This window comes from Pempheris klunzingeri, chromosome 3 (assembly GCF_042242105.1).
Source record: "Pempheris klunzingeri isolate RE-2024b chromosome 3, fPemKlu1.hap1, whole genome shotgun sequence".
In the NCBI taxonomy this organism is placed as follows: domain Eukaryota; kingdom Metazoa; phylum Chordata; class Actinopteri; order Acropomatiformes; family Pempheridae; genus Pempheris; species Pempheris klunzingeri.
The window spans coordinates 20,276,016-20,297,986 of NC_092014.1; the positions used below are offsets into that span (position 1 = coordinate 20,276,016).

The following is a 21,971-nucleotide window of genomic DNA, read 5'->3' on the forward strand; positions in this document are numbered from 1 at the left end:
CTGAATCTCATGTACTGTTGTTTACACAATGGAGCTGCTGATAATGATATGATTGAGCTATAAACCTGCCAAAAGTTGATATACACCAAAACACTGACTTCCTCTCTTGCCCATTGTGCTGAATCCAATGTAAGTACTTAGTGCCTCGAGGGGCAGCGCGACAATAACTGACCAGATTACATCACTCAGCATCCAAAGGGCACCTACGGCCCCACCTCACCCTCACACCCTCCTGCTACCTTCCTCCACCTTACAGTAATGTGGCATTGTTCAGTATTGATGAGATTGACCTTGAGGAAATCCCCTGCAGCTCCTAAGTGGAGACTGTCAGTCTGACGAGTGCTGCCAAGGAAAACACAGTTTATCAGCCAATCAGTCGCCTCCAAGTGCCTCTGACACCTGCTTAATGAGGAAGCAGACTGTTCTCACCTATCTGCATTTAGACCTGTAAAGCTGGATTGGAAATGGCAGTGGGAACACAGGGGACATAATGTTGAGAGCAGAGTACTCTTCCTCCCTCCATCCTGTATTAGTCTCTGAGGCTGAGTCGCGTTCCTCTTTTCAGCAGGAACCCCCCACTGGGTGAGGCATCGCTTTCAAAGAATTCAAATGTGCAGCATGGCCCACAAGGCCTTTCTCTATAGGTCGGGTGTGAGAACCGGTCGCACATGCTGGCTTCAATGTGTTTTTTTAGGGAGGGAAATTGTACAACAAAGATTCAGTCCAATTGAGGGAAGTACAGCCCAGTGTGTCAGATGGGTGCAGACGTTGTACATATTAACCCATGAACTTTGCTGGGTTCCCTGTGAGGGTGTTAATGCAATGTGTTGCATACAGGTTCCCTATAGTTTGTATTTATAGCACCCAATTAACCTAAAGGAGAAATGGAGCATATTTAATCCAGTGTAATTTGGGAATACTAAATCCAAAATGGGAAGACCGTTTTCTGCCATGTACACACTGTCCCTTTTCCTTATACATCAATTTTCAAATGTTCCCTCAGTGCTATCTCAATACCCAGAAACAAAAATAGAACATTTTTGTTGTGGATTCCCTGGTGAAAGAATGCTGTGCTGTTAAAAAAAATTGGGTTGGGTTCAGAGGAGCGAATATTTGGGCTCTGCGAATCAAACTAGGAGACATTTCACCCCAGAACACAATGGATGTTGTGATGCAGATTATCCATTGTCTATTGTCAGATTCCCCCAGCCTCACCCTGTGTTACCCCACAACACAACTCCTCCACTATTACTGGAAAAAACATCGAGTGAACCAGTGAGTCTGTAACTCTTTTTGTTTTGAAAAAACATCCAACTAGTGCGATCTTTGTGTGGCCCTGGCCTGCGTTGCCAGGGTGGTGGGACTCGACGCTCCGTAAAAACAATTGATGTAACAGAAGATGGCGTGAAGCGTGTCCAAGAACATGGCTTCCCAAACTAGTGGGGCTTACAAAGCACTCCTCTTTTTTTCTCTTTCCTTTAAAAGAAAAAATCCTTTCTTCCTCATTTTTCATTAGCTCTGCAGACTGGCTGGTATAATATGGCTGGTTCAGGAAAGACACACCAAGTAACAACCACTTTGGTAGTTTGCCAAAGAATTTCATAAGAGCCATAGTCAGCCATTTTTCTTATCAGAGAAGCAGAAATGAAATGCAGTACAGATATCTGATGGAATATGATGGATCTCCTAGATAGTACATACAATTCTTTTAGCTTATTTAGATACGTTTTATATTTTATGTTTGATTAAACCTGCGCGTTATATTTTCTGAAGTTGTGCAATATTTCAGATGCTTTTTTTCCCCTCAATCCAATCGTCAAAGAATATACAAACTGTGCGTTTTGTCCAATTTGTGCAAACTGAATCTAAGCACTTTGTGCATTGGTTAGTACAGTAGACAGACATGTGAGACAGCTTCACTTAGAGCTGGGTGAACTTTGTGTTAGCAGGGATCCGTTGGATTTCCTTTTTTTTTTTGTGGCTCTCAACCAAATGTTACTGTCTTCTTTTACAAAATAGGATTTTCCATCACTAATATTTAAGTTGTCTAATCAGACTTAAGGTTTGTCCCTACCCCATGTGTTTTAGATTTCCTTGGAGGCACAGTGGATAACAGATATAAGGGGGGTTATTGCAGAGCTCAGCAGATGATCTTCCTCATAACTAGAACTTTCTGGGTTACAAAAAAGTACTTCTGTGCAGTAATAAAAGAAGCAAACGGTTTGATCATAATTGGAAAGTATAAAACTAAATGGCTCCATATTTAAAGTTCTGTTTAGCTCTGAGAAAATGTGAATATAAAAATATGATAATGTTCAGTGTGAAAGCACACCCCTTTTCAAAAGAATTGTAAAGGCATGCCAACAGTAAACTCCCACTGCTTCATGGCTGTGAGTCAACCTGCAGAGCTGTGTCTGTAGCATAACCCCACAGTTCAGTGATGTCTAATTGGAGCATACAGTAAATGTATGACTATTCGTTTCCCCTGTCTCATTACCCTGTCTCATCGGCTCTCTCCATCCTGCCCTCCCATCCACCTGCACATTCTAACGAGGTGATCGTAGCACTCAAATACCAGACTGATCACATTGCATGCCTGCCCCGTGTGCACACTTTCCTCTCTTTGTTAGCCCATGGCCTCGCGCACACACATGGAGGCCCGCGCCGTTTCCTGCAAGCGAACGCAGGGAGGTGTGTTTCTAATTATAAGCCTGATGCAGGGTTAAGCACTCTCTCTACAGGCCACCATAGCCACCAGGATTTATGGTACCAGGGTCCAGGCTCCCACCCCTGAAACCCACCAGAGACGCAAAGCTGTTCACTTTCAGCAGCTATAAATCAGAAAAGTACGGCCGGTAGCTGCGAGTCTATGGCAAACCGATCGTGTTGTATCCTGCAGGAGGTCAGAAAACATATCTGCTCCTTGCACTCTTGTTACATAAATGTTTCACTTTGATGTATTTATTCCTGTGGGCTCAAATATTGCACTTTATCCTCTCTCACATAATGCCACACATATTATATTATGCCAAGCATAATATATGAGCTCCATATTGATCAGCGGTCAATAAATGCTATGACCCATTCATGTTGTGCATGAGGTGGTGTAAATGAAGTTTAGTTTCCTACAGACCAAACAAATACTGTGTTGCTTGTTTTGAGCAGCTGTACATGAGCTCTTTCAATGTGCAAATGCACAAGTTTCCAAACAACGCTTGTCCAAGCCAAATTTGGGAATTACACATTCAAGTTACATGAGAAGGCCGATACCACTCTAATGTTGGCGCACTAAGTATGACGCTAGAGACAGGGGAACTGGAAACAGCTAGCCTGGCTCTATTCATTCAAATATACACATACTAGCATCAAGCGTTTGTTAATGCGCTGTATCTTGCTTGTTTAATTTCTTCAGAAACAGAAATAGAAAAACAACATGTGGTTTTCCAGAGAGTTAGGTGCTCTAACTGTCTTGGTGACTCCCTGTAGAATTACAAATCGTCATTTTTACTTTTCTGTTTGTGTACAAATTAAACAAACAAGATGCTTATTTGTGTGTAAACAGTTGTTGGAAAGCATATCTTTTAACTTTGGATAGAGTCAGGCTTGCTGCTTCTCCCTGTCTACAGTCTTTAGGCTGAGCTAAGCTCCACATTTAACACACAGGCATGAGAGGAGTATCAATCTTCTCATCTTCGCAAGAAGATAAAAGGAAGGAATTGATTCCTTTAAGAGTGTTGTCTCGAATTGAATGTCATCTCATTGAGAAAAATGTCACTAATAAACAGTGCATTGTTTTGACATAATGGTGAATCAAACTAAGTTGCTACTATCCCCAAATAGTCTTTAAAAAACACAATGATCTAAAATCTGAACCAAGCCAACATGAATGCAACTCTGGATTATTTTAGCCTGAGCCTTTTGATTATTGAAAACAAGAGGAAATCCTTCACAGACAGGAAGGTTTCCCTTTTGTGTAATAAAGATCCAAAATATTGTGCCAAAAACAATCTGGAATGTGGTAAACAATGCAAGGGAACAAACTACCCACATGTTGGATGTGTGATTGCCAGGATCCAGCATGGCTGGACAGTGGGTAATAGTAGCGTCATGCAGACTCCAGGGAGCAGTGGCCTTAGTTTAGCACTTATGGTGAGTGACACAAACACGATGGTATCCAGGTTGTGCTCTGATAAATGCCTTTTGGGAAAACATTCGTGGTGAGGCATACTTAAGAGTAGTACACCAATTCTTAAAAGCTGCATGCACCTTCCTACATATTGTTAATAACTAATGAGTCAGAGAAAAGCAGCCAACATCTTCATAAACACAGGAAATTGTATTGAATATAAAAGCAAAATGACTCGGGCAGCAATGGAGTCGAGGTCAATGCAATATTGTTGATCATAGGAAGCTCGTCCCGGTTATTAACAATGACAAAAACAAACAGAGGTGGGTCTGTAGAAGGACGTTTTGGAGCAGGACAGCGACAAGTAGAAGTGGGGTTTTCCTACGGTGGAGCTGGGCTCTCCAGGGCCCTTCAAGACATGAAAGAAGCCCTCTGGGCTGCCAGAATCCCTTTCAATACACAGAGGTTTTGCAGGGGAAAAACTCCAATCCAGGACCTTTGTTCCTTTGTTCATATTCTCAAGTGTTCTTCTGGGAGTCCATAGGTGAACTGAGGGGGTTCTTTATCTAGGGTGTGACTGCAACCACACAATAACATCCAGCTCAGTCCCTGTCTGCTGGACGTTCAGGCTGAGTCGATGTGTAGATTAACAGAGCGCAGTATTGTAAACAGCGAGCCATAGGAAGACAAACCGTACACTGGACATGGCACTGACATGTAAACCGTTCAGTTCCCGTGCATTGTCAGCTGGTGCCAGAGCAGGACACGTGTTTATGTGTTTGCATCCGTGGCATCATACTGAAGAAGCAATGAAATGCAAAAGATGTGGAGATATAACTTAAAGCAACAAACAACGATGTTGGTTAGCAGATTAAAAATGGGGGTAGTCGCCGCGGAGTTTGGTGAGGTTATATTTCACTACTGCACATAATATTCATAATATGTCAGTCAAAGGGAGCATGACAGCAGATACTGGCTGGAAAATAATCTCCAGTTCAGCTCCATGTCCTTTAGCTGACCAGAGTTAGTGACACTGTTCAACTGCAAAATTTAATTGTGTGAGCGTTTGATCCATTTTTGAGGTACATTACATGGAGTCTAGTGACACCTGGTGGTCTGAACAACATACTACAATACAGTGTGGAGGCAAGTGAGAGAAATTAGGCAGGTGTGGACAATCACCATGAGTCTGTCTACTGAATACATCTCTTGAAAAATGTATAGTTTGTGGGGAAATGTTTCCTTTTTAGTTCATCAAGCATGAAGTCTGTAGTGACAAATGAGTGTTTTTTTTTTCTAATGGTTGATAACCTTAACCGAAACAGTGTAAAAATGTGTCTCACCGTTTGTTTGATACTCAGATGGTCCAAACGTCATTTCCCACAACGCTGTTACAATGGTTTCCATCAACAGCACACGCTTCTGACGAGGCCCGTCTCTCTCCTGCAATGAGAAATGTGATGGGTGTAAATCTCTGACTCTAATTAACCCGGGTGCCTCTCCTCTGCAGCAACACCTCAGATTGGTTTATTGTCATAGCAACTGGCCCCAGTCTGAGAAGACAGGAGTTTAACAAGGTAAACTATTTCACTGTCATTTACATATATAAGAATATATATTAGAAGAATATAAGATATGGTTTGTGTTTGCATTTACACATACAGTATCACATTGCTGTTGCATAGATATACAAGAATGTCTCTGCACAAGTTGTGGTATCTCATATTAGTTTTCTCATGTCAAACAGGCCTTTGGCTTTAACAGGATGGTGCGGGAGAGTCCTGATAACAGATGGATATAGAAACACAATGCAAAAAAAAAAAGTTGACATGACGACACATAGTTTCGGAGGAAAAGATGAAAGCATGATTTAAAAATCTACTTTTATTCTGAAGTCTTCACAGAGCTTGAAGACGTTGGGAAAACCATCAAAAAAGAAGTGCGGCACGCAGGTTTTGGACACAGTCATGCAGCGATCGTGTTATCATTGTCCCTACAATGCATAAGCATAATTTAGAGAAGCACACATTCCTACAAATTATTAGCAATTTATCTAAATAATAGGCAAACTAGCCTCAGGACACTTCCAGTGTTCCTAATGCTTTTGTGAGAGGCTCCTTTAAATGAGACATTTTTAGATTTTTTTTCAGCTCAGTACACTGTATGAATAATGATTTTATTTTGAAATTAATATCGCTTTCTTTTAGAGGAAGTAATGAAATTAAAAATTTGGTTAGTGAAGTGTACTATAATCTAACAACACCTAAGGGGCTGTGATCCATGAAAATACTAGTTCATGATGGGTCTTCCTGCTTTGTCTGGCCTTCGTCTCCTCCACCCCTTCCTCTCTACAGCTGCCAGTGGAAAGCTCCCCCCCCCCCCCCCCCATGCCAGTTAGCCATGACATCCTCCAGGTCAGGTGTCTCTAGCCAAATGTAATCCTCTTCACTCTGAACTGTACTGTGTGAAAATAGCAGGCCATAAAGCAGGGAATACAATTTTTCTTTAAATCTTTGTTCCCAAAGCTTTGACACATTTGTTTATCAACATTTTGCATTTTAATACATAAGCTGCAGTATTTATTTCTTCTTATTTGTATGTCTCTGACTCTGCCAACTGCAATGAAACAGCATTTGTTGTTTTGCATTGTAGTTTGACCGTAAAGACTCAACAGTGACTTTATGATGCATTTGCTTTGTATGCTGCATTCACTGGTAACATGGACACAAGATTTAGAGGCATTTTACCGTGTAGAAATATCAAATGTATTCTCTTCTTCAATGTGATAATAACATTACCAGTTTAATGCATTTGTTATGATGTAAAACTGTGCGGACATTTGTTGTGCTTGAGGTTTCTGATTCTAAAGAAACAACAATCAAGATTTATCATTAAGAAAAATGTTTGAATCACATCAAGAAATCTCGTGAAAACCATTTGCATTGCGTCCTTACACATAATTGATAACACAGTCTGCTTTTTTGCTGATTGAAAATTGAGCAGAGTGCAATGATGAATACAAACTGATTCATGTATAACATAACAATATAACATTGATAAAAACTAAATTCCATACCAAAATGAACAGAGATCAAAGGCTGCCGAAGGAGAGAAAAAAATCTATTTAACACTAGATATTTCAATCTTTATTGTGATGGTATTAAACTCCCCCATTCTAAATTTAATATGGATCAGTCACTGTCCACAGCTGAGTCACTAACAGTTTTTAGGGAAGATTTACTTTGATGTACTTTACTGCATTTTTTGCCTTGAAGTAGTTTTTAGCAAAAGAATTTCAGTTTTCTTGTCTTCTTTTGCCAATCATTGCTTTATGATACAACACGACCATTAACAGACTCTCGCATATACCAAGACAGATTTATTTTCTGCTTCATACATTAAGTCAGATCCTTCTCGTTATATACATATAATGTGGTTATATTTTGAACATTGTACTTAGTAGAATTCACAGTTGATTATTACCTGCCAAATCTGTACTTTTGACCAAAGTATGTATCATTTTAAAGTTCCAAACACCCTCTCAAAGCCATGTTTGTCCACCACTCTGCCAAAACGAGTGGAAAAATAAAATGTCTGTGGACTGCTGAATCTCTTTAGTTTCAATATGGTCTCGTTTACAGAGTCCCCTGTATCCCCAAAGGTCATAACATCTGATACAGGCAGGTAGACGTCATGGCGCCTGCCCCAGAAGGTGAGGTGGGACACTTTGAGTGTGGTCTGGGACGGGTCCAGGTACATCATCCCCACAACCCTCCTGAAGAAATGACTGGCGGTGTATAGCATGACACCAGCAAACAGTGCTAAACCCGTTGTGTAGCTGACAAGGAAAAAGCTGACGTCACCCTGGAGGTAGAAAACGAACACTGGGGGCAAGATGACCACGGTGATTGCAGTTTGGAGCAGTTTGAGTCTGGACACGGCTCTGAGGAGCTTAATGTGCGGCAGGGTATAAATCACAGTGTACTTCTCTGTGGACAAGTCAGAGTACCTGACTGAGGCTGTGATTTTAGGTGTGAGGGGACCGTGAACGCTCTGCTGGATGGGTGTGAGACCTGGTGAACGAGGCTGCACACCGTAAGGTATCCGGCTTGTGAGTCGACATGGTCCTCTGGTACAGGACAGGATGTGGGAGGTTAACCTCTGCAGCAGCACCGTCCTGATCTGTAGAAAAATAACAGATACATTTGAGCCAAAACAATTTGCTGATTAATTGATTAGTTGACTGAAAGAAAATGTATCTCCAAACATTTTAATAACTGATTTATTGTTGTCCCTTTTTAAGCAAAAAACGCAAAACATATTCAGCTTCAAAAAAATGAATGTTTGCTGTCTTCAATGACACTAAACTAAACATATTTCAGATTTGGAGTATTTTCTGGCATTTAATAGACAAAATCATAAATCACGGAAGAAAACAGTAGTTGAACCTTCACACTAAACAAACTAAACTTAAATCACACCAGCTTTTAGTTTCAATAATATTTAAACATAAATAGCAGGGCTATTGGATTGGATTGCATTCAGATATCAAAGTGTTACTGTTATTTAGGTTATGTATAATAAGTCACATCTTGGCTGCCGTTGCACTTTTATGATACAGTTGTGTAAAAGTTTCTCAAATCAGGTTCAGTCCCTGAATCCAGCTGGATAAAAGTATGAGGAAATGAATATGAGCACTGAAGCATATGCATGTATTTAGTTTCAATTAACTTCTTCATTAGAACTAAGATAGCTGACATTGAATGTATCACAAATGTAACTTAAGTTAAACAAACTACAGACACTCAACTCCTGTGTCATTCATTCCAGCTAAAGCAGCAGTTAGCATTTGTGGCTAATCATTCATATTTTACATTTACTCATAATGTCTTGGGACAAGACAGTGAAAACAGGGTGTGACAAATAAAGAGGCTCACCATGTCAGGCAGCAGGATACATACAAGAAGGAAAACTAAAAACACGTTGTTGTTTTTGTTGTTTTTAGCACTAAGAGACACAGCAAAGGCAACACTGTTAGCTAGCTTGTAGTGACTGACCCGGATGTACTCCTCTTCTTCTTTGAGGTTTCCCGGATGTACTCAACAATATTAGTGCCTTTTTTTTTTTTATTTGTTTGTTTTGTTTGCTCGTGTGCCCCCTTGCGGGAACGTATATAGAAGCATTCGATTGAGATTTTATTAAATATCTCACTTAAACGCGTACGCTCAATATGTACTGATTTCGGGTTACGGAAGCGACACGTAAGTAGGGGCGGTGGAGTCATGTCTGCCGCAGAGAGAAACTGAAAGCAGACGGAGTTCCTCCTTTTTCCCTCAGTGTGACATGTCAGACCAGCCGTGGGGTTTCTTGAAGTGCTTACTGGTGTTTTTCAGCAGCTAATGTTAACACTTGTCCTGATGTCACGTAGGGTGGCTGAGGACACCGCAGGACGTGTAGCTAACGTTAGCTAACATTAGACTGACAGGCGGCGGTTCTTTGACTCTCTCTGGACAGACAGACTGACAGACAGACAGGAGGGGACAGCTATGCTGCAGCTGGGAGATGAAGTCGTCCTGTACTCGGTGGTCTTCGTCGTGGTCCTGCTGGGGACCCGAAGCCCGCTGTGGACGACTATCCTCGTCGCCTCCCTCTACCTCTTTATGGCCATGTTCCGGTTCCCTCAGGCACCGACAGGCCGAGCCCGGCAGGTGCTGCACCCCGCCAAGGGCGCGGCGGGCTCCGGCAAGGTGTCGCTGGTCGCCCACCGGGGCGGCGGACACGACGCACCGGAGAACACGATAGCAGCCATACGGGAGGTGAGAGGGGGAGGGTGGAGGGGTGTTATAGGGGCTTTTTTTCCCCTTCAAGCGTGTGTTACTAGAGGTTACTACCACCACCACTGGAGGCAGAGATGTGTCACACCCTCATCCCTGACTGGTGAATTATACTGCCATGATTCTGTAAGATGTCAGGGGAGTGAATTTGTAGTTAAACAGGAATCAGGATGTCCAAGTGTCACATTTAACCTCTGGTGATCATCATCTGGTGATCATCACATTAACATGTGATGACCATCACAGCTGCACACATTAACCACACTGCCATTCAATAAACTGCAGCCTCGTGCACGACTGAGACACTCATACACCACATGTCCTCTATGGTTCAGATAATGTGTATTTCAGGTAGACATAAATACTGAAATTTGAGAGTTTGTTTAAAATTAGTTTTAAACAATGTGTACTGAACTGGACATAATGGAGACATTGTATTTGCATTACTTCTCGAAATCTTTGGAATTTCTATATCGCAAAGTTTCTTATAGGCCAACAAAGCAAAACAAATGCTGCTGATCTGCTGATATATAAGCACAGTATATCCATATGTAATACTTCCAACCCTCTTATTTGTCTGTCCTGCTCTAGGCCAGTAAGAATGGGGCGACAGGCGTGGAGCTGGACCTGGAGTTCTCAGCAGACGGCGTCCCAATACTCATGCACGACGAGACTGTGGACCGGACCACCAATGGGTCGGGACCGCTCAGCCAGATGAGATTGTCCGAGTTGGGTAAACTGGACGCAGCTGCTAAACATCGACTGAGGTGAGAGAGAAGGATACAGAGACACATGAGCAGAACACACAATAAAGCTACATAGAATGAAGATGAGTTTTTATTTTCTTGTATGTGTGGAGGAACTGATGAGTCACTAAATCCTCTATGTTGGTTGTGTGTTTGTGTTGCTTTATCAGTTCTTCAGAGTCTGCAGCGATGATCCACTGCAAGTATAGTTGACATGCGTATCAAATAAGAGTCTGTTAATCCTTGTTTATAAAGCCGGTGGTGCTGAGAGAAAGGCTTAAAATAAAAGATGAAAGGAAGAGACTAAAATATCCCAAAAGTAGCAAGCTTGTCAAAGCCTAGGAGATGTTTCAGCAGGTAAGACAAGTCATGCATGTTTTCTGGCCTAACTGCAGGATTAAAGTGTTTGCTGACATAGTCCGCCTTTAGCAGAAGGTCAGAACACTGCCTTTCCACTGATGAGCTGGTTTTCTGTTTCAAATGTACCTTCTGTGGTACAATGGCCTGGTACACAATGTATTGTTCAGCTACAGCTGTAGGGGTTGCTTCATTGATCGTTTTACAGTTACACGTTTGAAGGTGATAATCCGTGTCCATGGATACAGGAGGGATCAATCCAGTCAGGAGAGAAGCAAGTTGCTAATAATACAGACGCATGCCGTTGGCAATACGTGTGAGACAAAAGAGGAAATCTAGATACAGAGCTTCCCTCAAAGAAAGGAAGTTAGGATGCTGAAGCTGGTATACTGAAGACGCCATCTACTCTTAAGACCTCGCCACAGCAACACTGAAACTAGAGAGACTAACAATGAGTGAAGCATTCTGTGAGCCTTTTATATACAGACACTCGTAAACATACCACATGCATGTTCCTCCTAATCTCAAGGCTCATCTCCGGTCAAAGTTAAGGGTAATGTTTCCCAGGGAAGCAAGTGAATGTCAGCATATAACATTTGTGTCCCTCGTCACCAGGGACAAGTTCACCGGAGAGAAGATCCCAACTCTGGAGGAGGCGGTAGAGGAGTGCATCAAGCTGCAGCTCACCATCTACTTTGATGTCAAAGGTCATCCAGATGAGGTGCAGCCAACAAACCGAGCAAACAAAGCCTGACTTTACTATGTGCAGTCTGTCTGTCACACTTGTTGATTTAATTGATCTGTGCCCATTCGAGATTGCATAATGAGGAGAACATGGTGTTGAGTTTATAGTAGTCCAGTTATAATGTGTCTCCAGGGGTTTGATAGTGTAATGCTTTTACTCATTTCTTTAGTCTGATGTCACTCTCTTGTTCGAGTCTTTACTTTGGAACAAAACCAGCCCCCTAAAAAACACACATGCACACATTTTTAGCAGTTCACACTTAGAGGACATTACCACAGGCATATTTTGTTCGCATGGCACCATCGTAGATATTTCTTATGAATTTGTGGGCAAACATCTTAAAATACTCTAACGTGACGAAATGTTTATTGCTTGTGTCGGTTCCACACAAACTGAGCCCGAGACAACTGTCGGTGTTGGCAGTGTTTGCGCAATTTAATTCTGCATATTGCAAAGCTAAATTAAATCTCCCATCAGCGAACTTTCAACCACTTGATGAGTGGTTCCTTACCCAGCACATTTGTAGATTAGGAAGGAATGCAGAGCTTCAGCAATGGTTGTTTCAGGCAGTGACATTCTTGAGTGCAGGGCCCACAGCAGTGTGTCTGCGCATACACAGCTGCTAGTTACCACCAAGTGGTCGGACAGGAACACACACACACACAATGTTGTTATGAAGCCTAACACACACACACAACTCTATAAACAGTTGACTGTCCTATAATAACCATGTGTTTTCTCCTCCCCTCCCAGGCAGCTGCAGCCCTTAAAGAAATGTACAAAAAACATCCCGTCCTCTACAACAGCAGCATCGTCTGTTCCTTTGAGCCCAAAGTCATCTACAGGGTAAGAGGTCTTTGAAGTTTTTCAGGGTGATGGAAGAGAGCGAGGTTTTCTCTGTTGACATGTTGTCTGTGATTGAGTATGAACCTTGACCACTGTGGGAAGATAAACTTGCACCTCAGGTGATGCTGTTACGTGTTTGCGTGTTTGCTATATTTTCAGTGATAGAACTTTTTGTGACTTTGACCAATGTTAGCATGCATATCTGGGGAAAACCACAGTCCTCCGAGGGATCAATGCTTGAGCTCTAGCTTATCATCTCTGGCACACCAAAAGTGCAAGCTGGGATAGCCTTGCCAATATGGATCACCTTACAGAGAATAAATAACTTTGTGGCAGAGAGTAAAACTTTTGAATGTCAGTTACAGGCAATTTTGAGGTGAAAATCCAATACTGAGCTATCTGGTATAAATACATGTTGCAACCACACTGGACAAAAAAGAGAGAAAAATGGTTTGGAGCAGAACAGACCAGCTTACATTAGCTCACATCGCTGTCATGTATTCCACCGCTGTTGTATCAGTCGTCTCGGTGACACTGACGATTACATAATCTGTCTCTGTTCCTCTCCGGCCCAGATGAGACAGAGTGACCCAGAGGTGGTCACAGCACTGACCCACAGGCCATGGAGCCTGAGTCGGTTCGGAGATGGCGCCCCGCGTTTCTCATCGCCATGGAAACACCATTGGATGACGCTAATGGACATCGCGTTGGACTGGGCACACCATCATGTGCTCTGGAAGCTCTGCGGCATTTCAGCATTCCTCATACAGAAGAACTTTGTGTCACCGTGAGTTTCTGCAGCAGAGGTCCATAAGTTGAGCATGTTGCATCAGACTACTTGACCGGCTGTCAGACGAAATGAGAATAAGTGTATGTTTGTGTGTGCTGTCTGCAGGGACTATGTCCAGTACTGGGCCCAGAGGGGGGTGGAGGTGGTAGCCTGGACAGTCAACACGAAGGTGGAGAAGGAGTATTACCAGGAGCTGCTGCACGTCAACTACATCACAGACAGCCTCGTGGAGGACTGTGATCCCCATTACTGAAACCCACATGAACCCAGCACACAGTGTGTCTGCACACATGCGCATTAAAAACATAAAACCCGTATAAAGGGAACGTTTCACTGTCTACTCACCACCCGTAATGTGGCATCAGGTAAAAGAACGTGCCACTCTTTATCCCCATGCACACTTTCATTACTTTGACTGTGTATGAGTGAATGAAAGGGTTTCATACTTCATAACAAGAGACCAGGGAACGGGTTTTTTTCTGACTGAATCATTTTTCATAAATGGCCATGATGGACCTTAATCAAACGTACTGTATTCACCAACTCAGGACTGCAATGATTTTTATTTGTCTTAGTAACTGCGTCTTAGTAACACCTTAAATTCTCGCACTGCTTTTTACTCAGCGAAGGACATTAGTCTGAAGTAAACTACCAAGAAATCATTCTTATCGCTTATAAGAAATTAATACTTATTTGGAACTAATATAAATAAACATTTTCTACTGACAAACTGAACTGTTGAATAGAACAAGATCAGCATACGAATACTGAGTTTTACTACAGTCCTCAGCGGGTTTATATTGTACATACAGCATACAATATCATCATTATACATTTTAAAAGTAACTCTGTGAGGGGGGGAAAAAGCTGTGATCTATGTGATACATCATTCGGATCATGGTTAAAGGACTCAGACTTCTGGAAAGCCACTGAATCTGCAGAGCGGCCACCAGTGACTGCGGCAATATTTCAGCTTTTTTTCTGTGAAATCCGTCTCATGTCACCGCACAGTTTATATGCTCCAGTTTAGCTGCGAGATGAGTTCTGGAGTTTAGTAACGCAGCGCTGAATATGGAAACACAGTAGAAGAGTGCAGAGGAGCAGTAAGAGCAGAGAAGAAGGAATTAATGAGCGAATGTGTGGAGTGAGAGACCGAATGAGGCTTTAAACCAGAGAGGATCTGCAGGACTGTGTCCTCAGAGATTTAACAGACTGACTGGAACGCAGACTACTTCTGTTTGTATGCTCTTTGATTAAACGCTTCCTTTAATCTAAGTGGGCTTGACCACTTTTAAATTATTCATGATATAATGAATAAAAAAGCGAAAGACTTCACTGTTACTGAAAATCTGAATAAATAATTATGAAGATTTGGTCCCATATGATTGAATTGACTGGAAATATGTATAAAATGCTGGATGTTTCATTTTACAGTGAAATTGTTGTTTGTTGGCAGATGTTTTCTCCCACATCCTCCCAGTTGAGATCTGGGGACACCAAGGTGGTCCCCACACTCTCCAGCCAGGCCCCATGCAGGACGGAAATTATTCACTAGATCAACACTAAAACTAATGAAAAAATACTTTTAGATACTAATGTTTCCAGCTATAAATGTTTTTTTTAAACTGAACCAAGGGAAGAAAAGTCTACCTCAGTATAGTAAACCAAGAACAGGGGATTTTGAAGAAACAATCTGTTAACTGAAGAGGTTTTAACCTCCTCGTTTAATACTGAACATCTGTCCACGCTGTCTGAAACATCTATTGGCTCTAGAAAAGTGAACGGGCAGCTCATAAAGGTGTCTTCTACTGTTCAAAGCGGACATCATTTGACCATGGTTTGGCCTCTGGTTTTAACGCTAAGCCTGTGTAGCGGGGACGGTCGATGATTAGCCTCTTTGGCCTGGAGTCTCAGGTGATTGACCCAGATAGTACAGATCAATGAGGGGGTGGGTGGGGGGAGGCGTAGTGTTAGATATCACCCTGGATAAGCCTGTCTGAGCTGCTGCTTGCCCTGGCTGATCTTCAGATACTAAAGGCAGACTGTCAGCTCACACAGTTCAGAGTCACCTGAGCAGCACAGGTTACCTGTGATGTATCTAAGATCCACAAAGGTGTGCAACAAAACACGTCCCTCTATGAATGCTGCTGTCTGGTGGATGACTGGAACAACTGCAGACACTAAAGAAGAAAAGGGAATTATTTACTGGACGCTCTTGTGTGACAACATGCACTCCCTATATTTTATTTATACAGGATTATTAGATCAATGGTACATTTTCGACGAGCTCCACTCGTTATTATTCAATGAGCAGCTGGGTTAAAAGCTGATTTACAAACTGCAAATAATAATATTATTATTTCTGTTTTCTTCTTTATTGTCAACACGCTTCTCCTTCCGTCCGCGTGCTTTAATAGGTGAAAGGTGATGGCTCCCTCCGACACCCCGTCTGAGGGGCGTGCAGTGACGTCACGGAGGGGGGTTGCCCAGCTCCGTAAAGCAGGCCGACCGGATGTAAACAGAAACAACGAGAGCGGAAGTAAAGACACCCTGACTTCAAAGTAAAAGCCCCAAAAAGAGGGCGGTTGAAGAGAACTTTACAAACCCAGCAACATACCCAGTGATTAATAGAGCAGCTAAACGCAGCATTAAAAAGTAGATTATGTTATTTTGTTTGTTTTTGCATGCTGAAGTAATACCAGCACCACATTATGTGTTGCAGTTTTATCATAAACAATATTCACACTTGCATTTAGAAAATTTCCCCCTATGGGGGATAAAATAAAGAAAGTCTAAGTCATACACACACACACTAGTCATTAGTTGTGGCCTACGGTATCTGACCATACAGATGGTGTTTTATTTGCCCACATATTGGAGCATATTAACATGAGGGTGACTGGAAATTTCTTTGTGATGCCAAAACACACTGACAATTATATTCCTTTATCAAAAATCATCAGCATTAGATTTTAATGGTGACTACTTTCTACTGAAGAAATTAATTGATGAAAACCTCTCTAATTTATCAATCTATCAGCCAACTCTTACGCAGTGAAAACAGGTGCAATGGTAGTCATTCATATTGAATTGTAAACACTAACAATTGGGCATTAAACACACTCCTATCCTAGGAAGTCTGTCTGGGTCAGTCTGCTTTGTGTTTACATTAACTGAGTGTCAAAACGCATATGAAGGGAGTCCTCTTATGTTCAGTGATGAATTATATTACATCACAGCCATGTGATGTAATGGCACAATGTGGGTTAATACTGAACATCAGATTCTCTTCAAAGACTGAACTCATTATATGAAATACTCATGGTTTGAATGGTGCTTGTTGTCGGTGTTTTATTTTGAAGGCTCTGACCGGAAGCCGCGCTCTTCACTCAGTGTGTCTTGACGCTGTCAAAGTATGGTAGCCGTCCGTCCTGATGGAAATATCAGAGCGTGCAGTGTCCTTGTAGTCTGTCACACAGGAGAGGTGTCCCAGTGAGGTCCCGGAGCATCAGCAGAGCACAGCGGTCACAGTGTCCGGCCGGAGTGTCACCGTCCACGGACGTCAGGAACCACAGTGCCCCCTTCCTCCTCCTCCTCCTCCTCCTCCTCCTGTGACTGACTGATCCCCGGCATGTGGAGCCGCTTTCTCCTTGGATGACCTACACACAACCTCTCGCAGGAGCAGCGGACGTCGGTTCATCGCAGCTGAACACCTGCTGGGTCGGAGGAGCGGCAGAGAGCGTCTGCACACACAGCGGGGGGGTCCGACCGAGCGAGTGTCCAGCAGGCTGCAGGCCGACTCCGGAGCAGCTGACCCGGACAACTAAATACGACGCTGCGCCTTTCTGTGTGTGTGTCTCTCTCCGTCGTGGCTGCGTCAGGAGGAGCGGACGGCGGGCTGGGAGTTGCAGAGTTGACGGTCATTGTCGCACCAGATAATTAACAACACAGGCTGGTCTCTGCACCCCGACACCAAGAGAATTTCTTGAGGTTACCGGCGCTCACATGATGTACACAATCACCAGAGGTCCCAGCAAACTTGTTACACAACGGAGGACGGGTGAGCTGATCTCCACAGCATGATGCAACGCACCGACACGTTGCCTGTGTGCAGCAAAAGGGAAAGTTTGGGGTCACAGCTACAATGAAGCTGTTAAAACCGTCTAAACCCTGATTTTTGTCTCAAAGGTCCCACGCAGCAAATCGAGAGCAAATTCAGCGACTTGAAGCTCAAGCCGACGACGTGGCTCTCAGCAAAGTAAGTGACAGTTTTAAGTCTTGTTTCGGTGTGTTTGTCGTGATGTTTCTGCCGCTGGCTGTTTGAGCCGTGTGGGCCCAAAATACTCTGCACGTGCGCCCTGAGTGCGATCATGTAACGCGCCGGTGGGACTTGGGTAACAGCCAGCCACCGCCTGCTTCCATTATCGGACACAACCTTCCACTCGCAGCTTGTCAGCCCGGTACCGTCTGCTATCACGTGACCTCGTACGTCACATACGTGCGGTTGTACTACCTGTTGACGTCCCGTGACGTCAGCTCGACACCTTAGACCCCAAATGCCCCGCTCTGCTTCCTTCAGGTGTTGCTCGGAAATACCATCAGTCACCTGAAGGTGCACTCAGGTGCTGCCAGTTTCCGGGTACACCGAGCTAAAAACAATGTCTGTTACACCAGCTGGAGTGGACAACATGTTAGAAACGCCTCTGGGTGCAATTAAATTCAACAGCACCCCAAAGTACAGCCTACAAAAAGTCATCTAAAGGCGCCCTAACATAGTTTCAACAGGAACTTTCATGAATGTTGGATGTGCCCATTTCGAAAGGCATTCTGGGATAAACACAGGTTACATTTGGTCAATAAAGCTCAAACTAAACATGGCAAAAGTTCAGCCTCGCCTTGCTGTCTGTAAAATACATGTATCTTAACTCCCTGCTGCAGAGGACTGTGAGAGATCTCTGATTTACTGTCAAATCTCACCTTTAAGGTCAAGAATTAACTTGTCATCTCTATGCCTCTGAAACACTTCACCTGAGGCTGCAAGCATCAGCACATGTTGTTGAGTAATCCAACACAAAGTACGCTTCCACGCTTGTTCAAGCAGAAGTGAACTGTGTCGTTTGTTCCATCACTGTGAGATTTAACTCTTTGACATTCATGGTGTGACTCTCTGTCTGATCCCTGCAGCTCTCCGGCCCCAAAGATCGTGTTCAACCGTCTGAACGGGAAGCGCTACCACGGTGCAGCCACACAGAAGAGCAGCAGCCCGGCGGAGGGATTCACTCCTGCACATGAGGAGAACGTCAGATTTGTGTATGAAGGTGAGGGTCCCACATCAGGTTCTAATCAGGATGCTGGCACATCTAATTCTGCTCCTCTGAGCAGACTGTTCTAACGAGACCATCATCTACTGTATATTTTTCATCAGTCTAACCACTCGTTAGATGATAATTGATTATTTGTTAATTCCTAACTTCTTTGCTACCCATTGCTAACTACAGTAATTCAAAAAGTTCCAGTGCTGGGCGGCCTCGCCACTAAAGTGTCAACACAGAGCTCTCCAGAAGAAAGTTTCCCCCAGTTAGCAACACCCAATAATGATTAAAACTGTGCACCGTTTACCCAGCATGCCTTACTGTTGGCCAATACTTCATGCCCTGGTGGAAATGAATGACTTGTACGACAGAGCTGAATTGGCACGAAGAATATTATCTGTTACTCTTGGACGGCTGCCAGCACAGAATGGTCTGTGGCGTCCTTTTGTGACCATGAAGTTCAACCGGGCGAAGGTCGCTTCACCTCTCTTCACCGCTCGCACCTAAAGAAGAACCTCAGTTACAGCCCGTCGAGTTGGGTTAAGACGGACAACCTGATGGTTCTCACTCCAGCTGAACATGTTCACTCTGGCAAAAGAGCTGAAACGGCAACAAATGTCACCCCAAGCATGTCTGAGATGGAGAGTTACCCACCCCCATGCACACATACAACTGGTTCTTTATATACGACATCCACACAGAAGTTGAAGTTAAACAGGTCGTGCAAGCTGTAAGTAAATAATGTGTAAATAGTGAGACTGAACGTTGGTGCTCTAGGCGAGCCAAAACCTTGAGGCTTATCTGGGGGTGAAGCTGAAAAACCATGACCTCCAGCAGATAAAACACGCAACACGGAGCGGTCCAGCCCTCTCACATGGGTGCTGTGAGCTCAGAAATGTAGAGTCAAAAAGAAAAATGATGTTCTGAAGTTTAAACATCCAGATAGCAACTAAAATCAGGTTCCTGTTGACCAAGAATGCATTTACGTTCATTCAGCATGTGTATATACATTTATGCATATCTGTGTGTGTGTGTGTGTTTGCAGCATGGCAGGAGGTGGAGCAGAAGCTGGGGGACAGGGACGGTGGGGAGGGAACTGACAGACAGGGGCCCATTCAGTACACCGAGAAGACTCCCAGCGCTGCGATGAAGAGTAAGTACCTGTATACAATACCCACACACTCACCTGCTAAAATTCCTCAAAGAATACAGCGACAAAGTCAACATGTCCTCCTTACATCTAATCTCAGTGCTCACAGTTTTATGGCATCCACACAGACGCCCTCCTCCCCACCATTGAACTTTGAACCAGTAATCTTGCTGTGTTTTTATTATTCTGGTTACTTACTACCACAGGAAAGCTAAATTGCTGCTCTCATCTGCCGCCGCTCTGCTTTTGGGCTCAGCCAGAGGTCAACAGTTGTATAATAGTTTGCTTTAATTTTTAACTCCTCTCTGTTCCAGATAAATCAGGCCTGAATGCTGATAGTAGCGTGTCTCGTCTTGGCTCACACACACACACACACACACACACACCTGTCTGCTCCGGTTCCCTCTGTGGCTAACACACACACACACACACACACACACACACATAAAAACAGATGTTTTTTTTTTTTTTAGTTGAAGATTATAGGAACGTGTGCTGTTGTTCTAGCAGTGACGGCTGGTCGGTCAAGACTGGAATATCTCAACACATTTTTTTGTGGATTTCTGCAAAACATTTTATAGACATTCGTGGTCTCCAGAGGATGAAACCTACTGACTTTGGCGATCCCATGACCGTCCCTCTAGCGACAACTTGAGCTTAAATTATGGTTTTGTGTCTCAACAGCTAGATGTCTCTCTCAGACTGAGTTGCAATAATGTTTAATCCGACGCCATCATCAGTCCAAAATTCCAATTTGTCCAATACTTGTATCTGTTAAACTAATGAGATTCCCCTCTGTCTCAGCTGTATTTTGTGTGTTCAGTGCTAATTAGCAAATGTTAGCATGCTAGCATGTAAAACCCATTGGTGAACAGGGTAAACATCAGCATGTTGGTATTGTCATTTTCAGAATGTCGCATGCTGACGTCAGCATTTAGCTCAAAGCAGCACCGATGCTCCCCTGCTGCGGTTTTCATGGTGCACTGACACTCATTTGCCAGTTTATTAGGTACAACTAGCTGAAATTCATGCATAGCAGTCCTACAATAAATCCTCCTTCATGTATGTTATAATGTTCAGTTTTTGTTAAACTATTTTCAAGAGGTGCAGATTTAACAACAGTTTCAAGAAGAACTGAACATTTTAATTAAGGTATTTTCTTAGATTGCATTTGTTTTAACTTGGGCACCTAATAAACTGGCAACTGAGTCTCTGTTTTCCCTCTACACAGTTTTCCAACATTTACATAGACAGAAATCATCTAATCTCTCGTTTTTTTTTACAAGCACAGATCCTCCCATGTTTCTTTTTAAAATGAATTTGACTTTGGTATCCATGTGACAAAATGAGCACTTAATCACCAAAATTAATCATTAAACGCAGATTATCCTTTAATTGTTTTCCCCCTCTGTTGCCTTTGTTTGTGTGCAGACTTTGTGCCCATAGACCTGGAGGAGTGGTGGGCTCAGCGCTTCCTTGCCAACATTGCCAACCTGTCATGACTGGGTGAGGCTCTGAGCTGGGACAGGAAGCACCGCGTAGATGCTCCATCAGTGAAGGCATCACGAGGGTGGAGCGGAGGCAAGTCCGTCCCTGGGATCTGCGGTGCAAAAGGGTCGTACATAATTTGGAATCTGATTTGATGCCCTGTGCTTCACGCTGCTGTAGAGAAAACTGGGTGCACAACACAAACCCTCCCCCACCCCCACCCGATGCAACAACAGCGACCTGACTGAACTGACTTGATGTTGTGCTGCTCCGAAGGACCCGTCTCTCTCTCTCTCAAGAGAGATTTTTCTTGTTGAAGGACCTTCCTCCTTTCTCAAGTGTGCTCAGCTGTATGTACGTCATGGCTGATCTTTTAATATAAATCTATTGAAAAGCAAAAAAAGTAAAATGTTTTTCACAGATGTCCTGTGTGACTAATCATTTCTTTTAATCGATTTCTCTTTGTTCCCATTTGGATGAACTCCTGACTTGACTAAACACATTTGGTATTAATACAGTTGTTAAAATACCAAATTATTATGCTGTAATAATTTTTGAATTTGAGGAAAAGTTGTGA

General features: G+C 43.2%; 3 protein-coding genes across 3 annotated transcripts; 2 read left to right on the forward strand and 1 right to left on the reverse strand.

Annotated features, from left to right (window-relative positions):
• Positions 1–7,598: 7,598 nt before the first annotated feature.
• tmem186 (transmembrane protein 186) lies at positions 7,599–9,152 on the reverse strand. The gene is made up of 2 exons (XM_070828397.1): positions 9,064–9,152; positions 7,599–8,308 (listed from the first exon to the last, which is right to left on the reverse strand). Exons 1-2 carry the CDS (start codon positions 9,064–9,066, stop codon positions 7,643–7,645), a joined length of 669 nt encoding a protein of 222 aa, XP_070684498.1. The 5' UTR covers positions 9,067–9,152; the 3' UTR covers positions 7,599–7,642.
• A 306-nt stretch (positions 9,153–9,458) lies between these two features.
• On the forward strand, positions 9,459–14,857 carry gde1 (glycerophosphodiester phosphodiesterase 1). The gene is made up of 6 exons (XM_070827529.1): positions 9,459–9,942; positions 10,552–10,727; positions 11,679–11,784; positions 12,562–12,654; positions 13,230–13,441; positions 13,550–14,857. Exons 1-6 carry the CDS (start codon positions 9,673–9,675, stop codon positions 13,695–13,697), a joined length of 1,005 nt encoding a protein of 334 aa, XP_070683630.1. The 5' UTR covers positions 9,459–9,672; the 3' UTR covers positions 13,698–14,857.
• Positions 14,858–16,875: 2,018 nt separating this feature from the next.
• On the forward strand, positions 16,876–21,816 carry mcrip2 (MAPK regulated corepressor interacting protein 2). Its single transcript, XM_070827535.1, has 5 exons — positions 16,876–17,504; positions 17,633–17,702; positions 18,629–18,762; positions 19,802–19,909; positions 21,338–21,816. Exons 1-5 carry the CDS (start codon positions 17,450–17,452, stop codon positions 21,406–21,408), a joined length of 438 nt encoding a protein of 145 aa, XP_070683636.1. The 5' UTR covers positions 16,876–17,449; the 3' UTR covers positions 21,409–21,816.
• The last annotated feature ends 155 nt before the right edge of the window (positions 21,817–21,971 follow it).

What these genes read in the sequence shown, in the direction of transcription:
- gde1 (XM_070827529.1), top strand. Translation starts at nt 9,673, where the DNA reads ATGCTGCAGCTGGGAGATGAAGTCGTCCTGTACTCGGTGGTCTTCGTC. An exon ending in CGATAGCAGCCATACGGGAG is followed by an intron (nt 9,943 to 10,551) that starts GTGAGAGGGGGA and finishes GTCCTGCTCTAG; the next exon opens with GCCAGTAAGAATGGGGCGAC. An exon ending in TCAAAGGTCATCCAGATGAG is followed by an intron (nt 11,785 to 12,561) that starts GTGCAGCCAACA and finishes CTCCCCTCCCAG; the next exon opens with GCAGCTGCAGCCCTTAAAGA.
- mcrip2 (XM_070827535.1), top strand. Translation starts at nt 17,450, where the DNA reads ATGATGTACACAATCACCAGAGGTCCCAGCAAACTTGTTACACAACGG. An exon ending in ACGACGTGGCTCTCAGCAAA is followed by an intron (nt 17,703 to 18,628) that starts GTAAGTGACAGT and finishes TGATCCCTGCAG; the next exon opens with CTCTCCGGCCCCAAAGATCG. An exon ending in TCCCAGCGCTGCGATGAAGA is followed by an intron (nt 19,910 to 21,337) that starts GTAAGTACCTGT and finishes GTTTGTGTGCAG; the next exon opens with ACTTTGTGCCCATAGACCTG.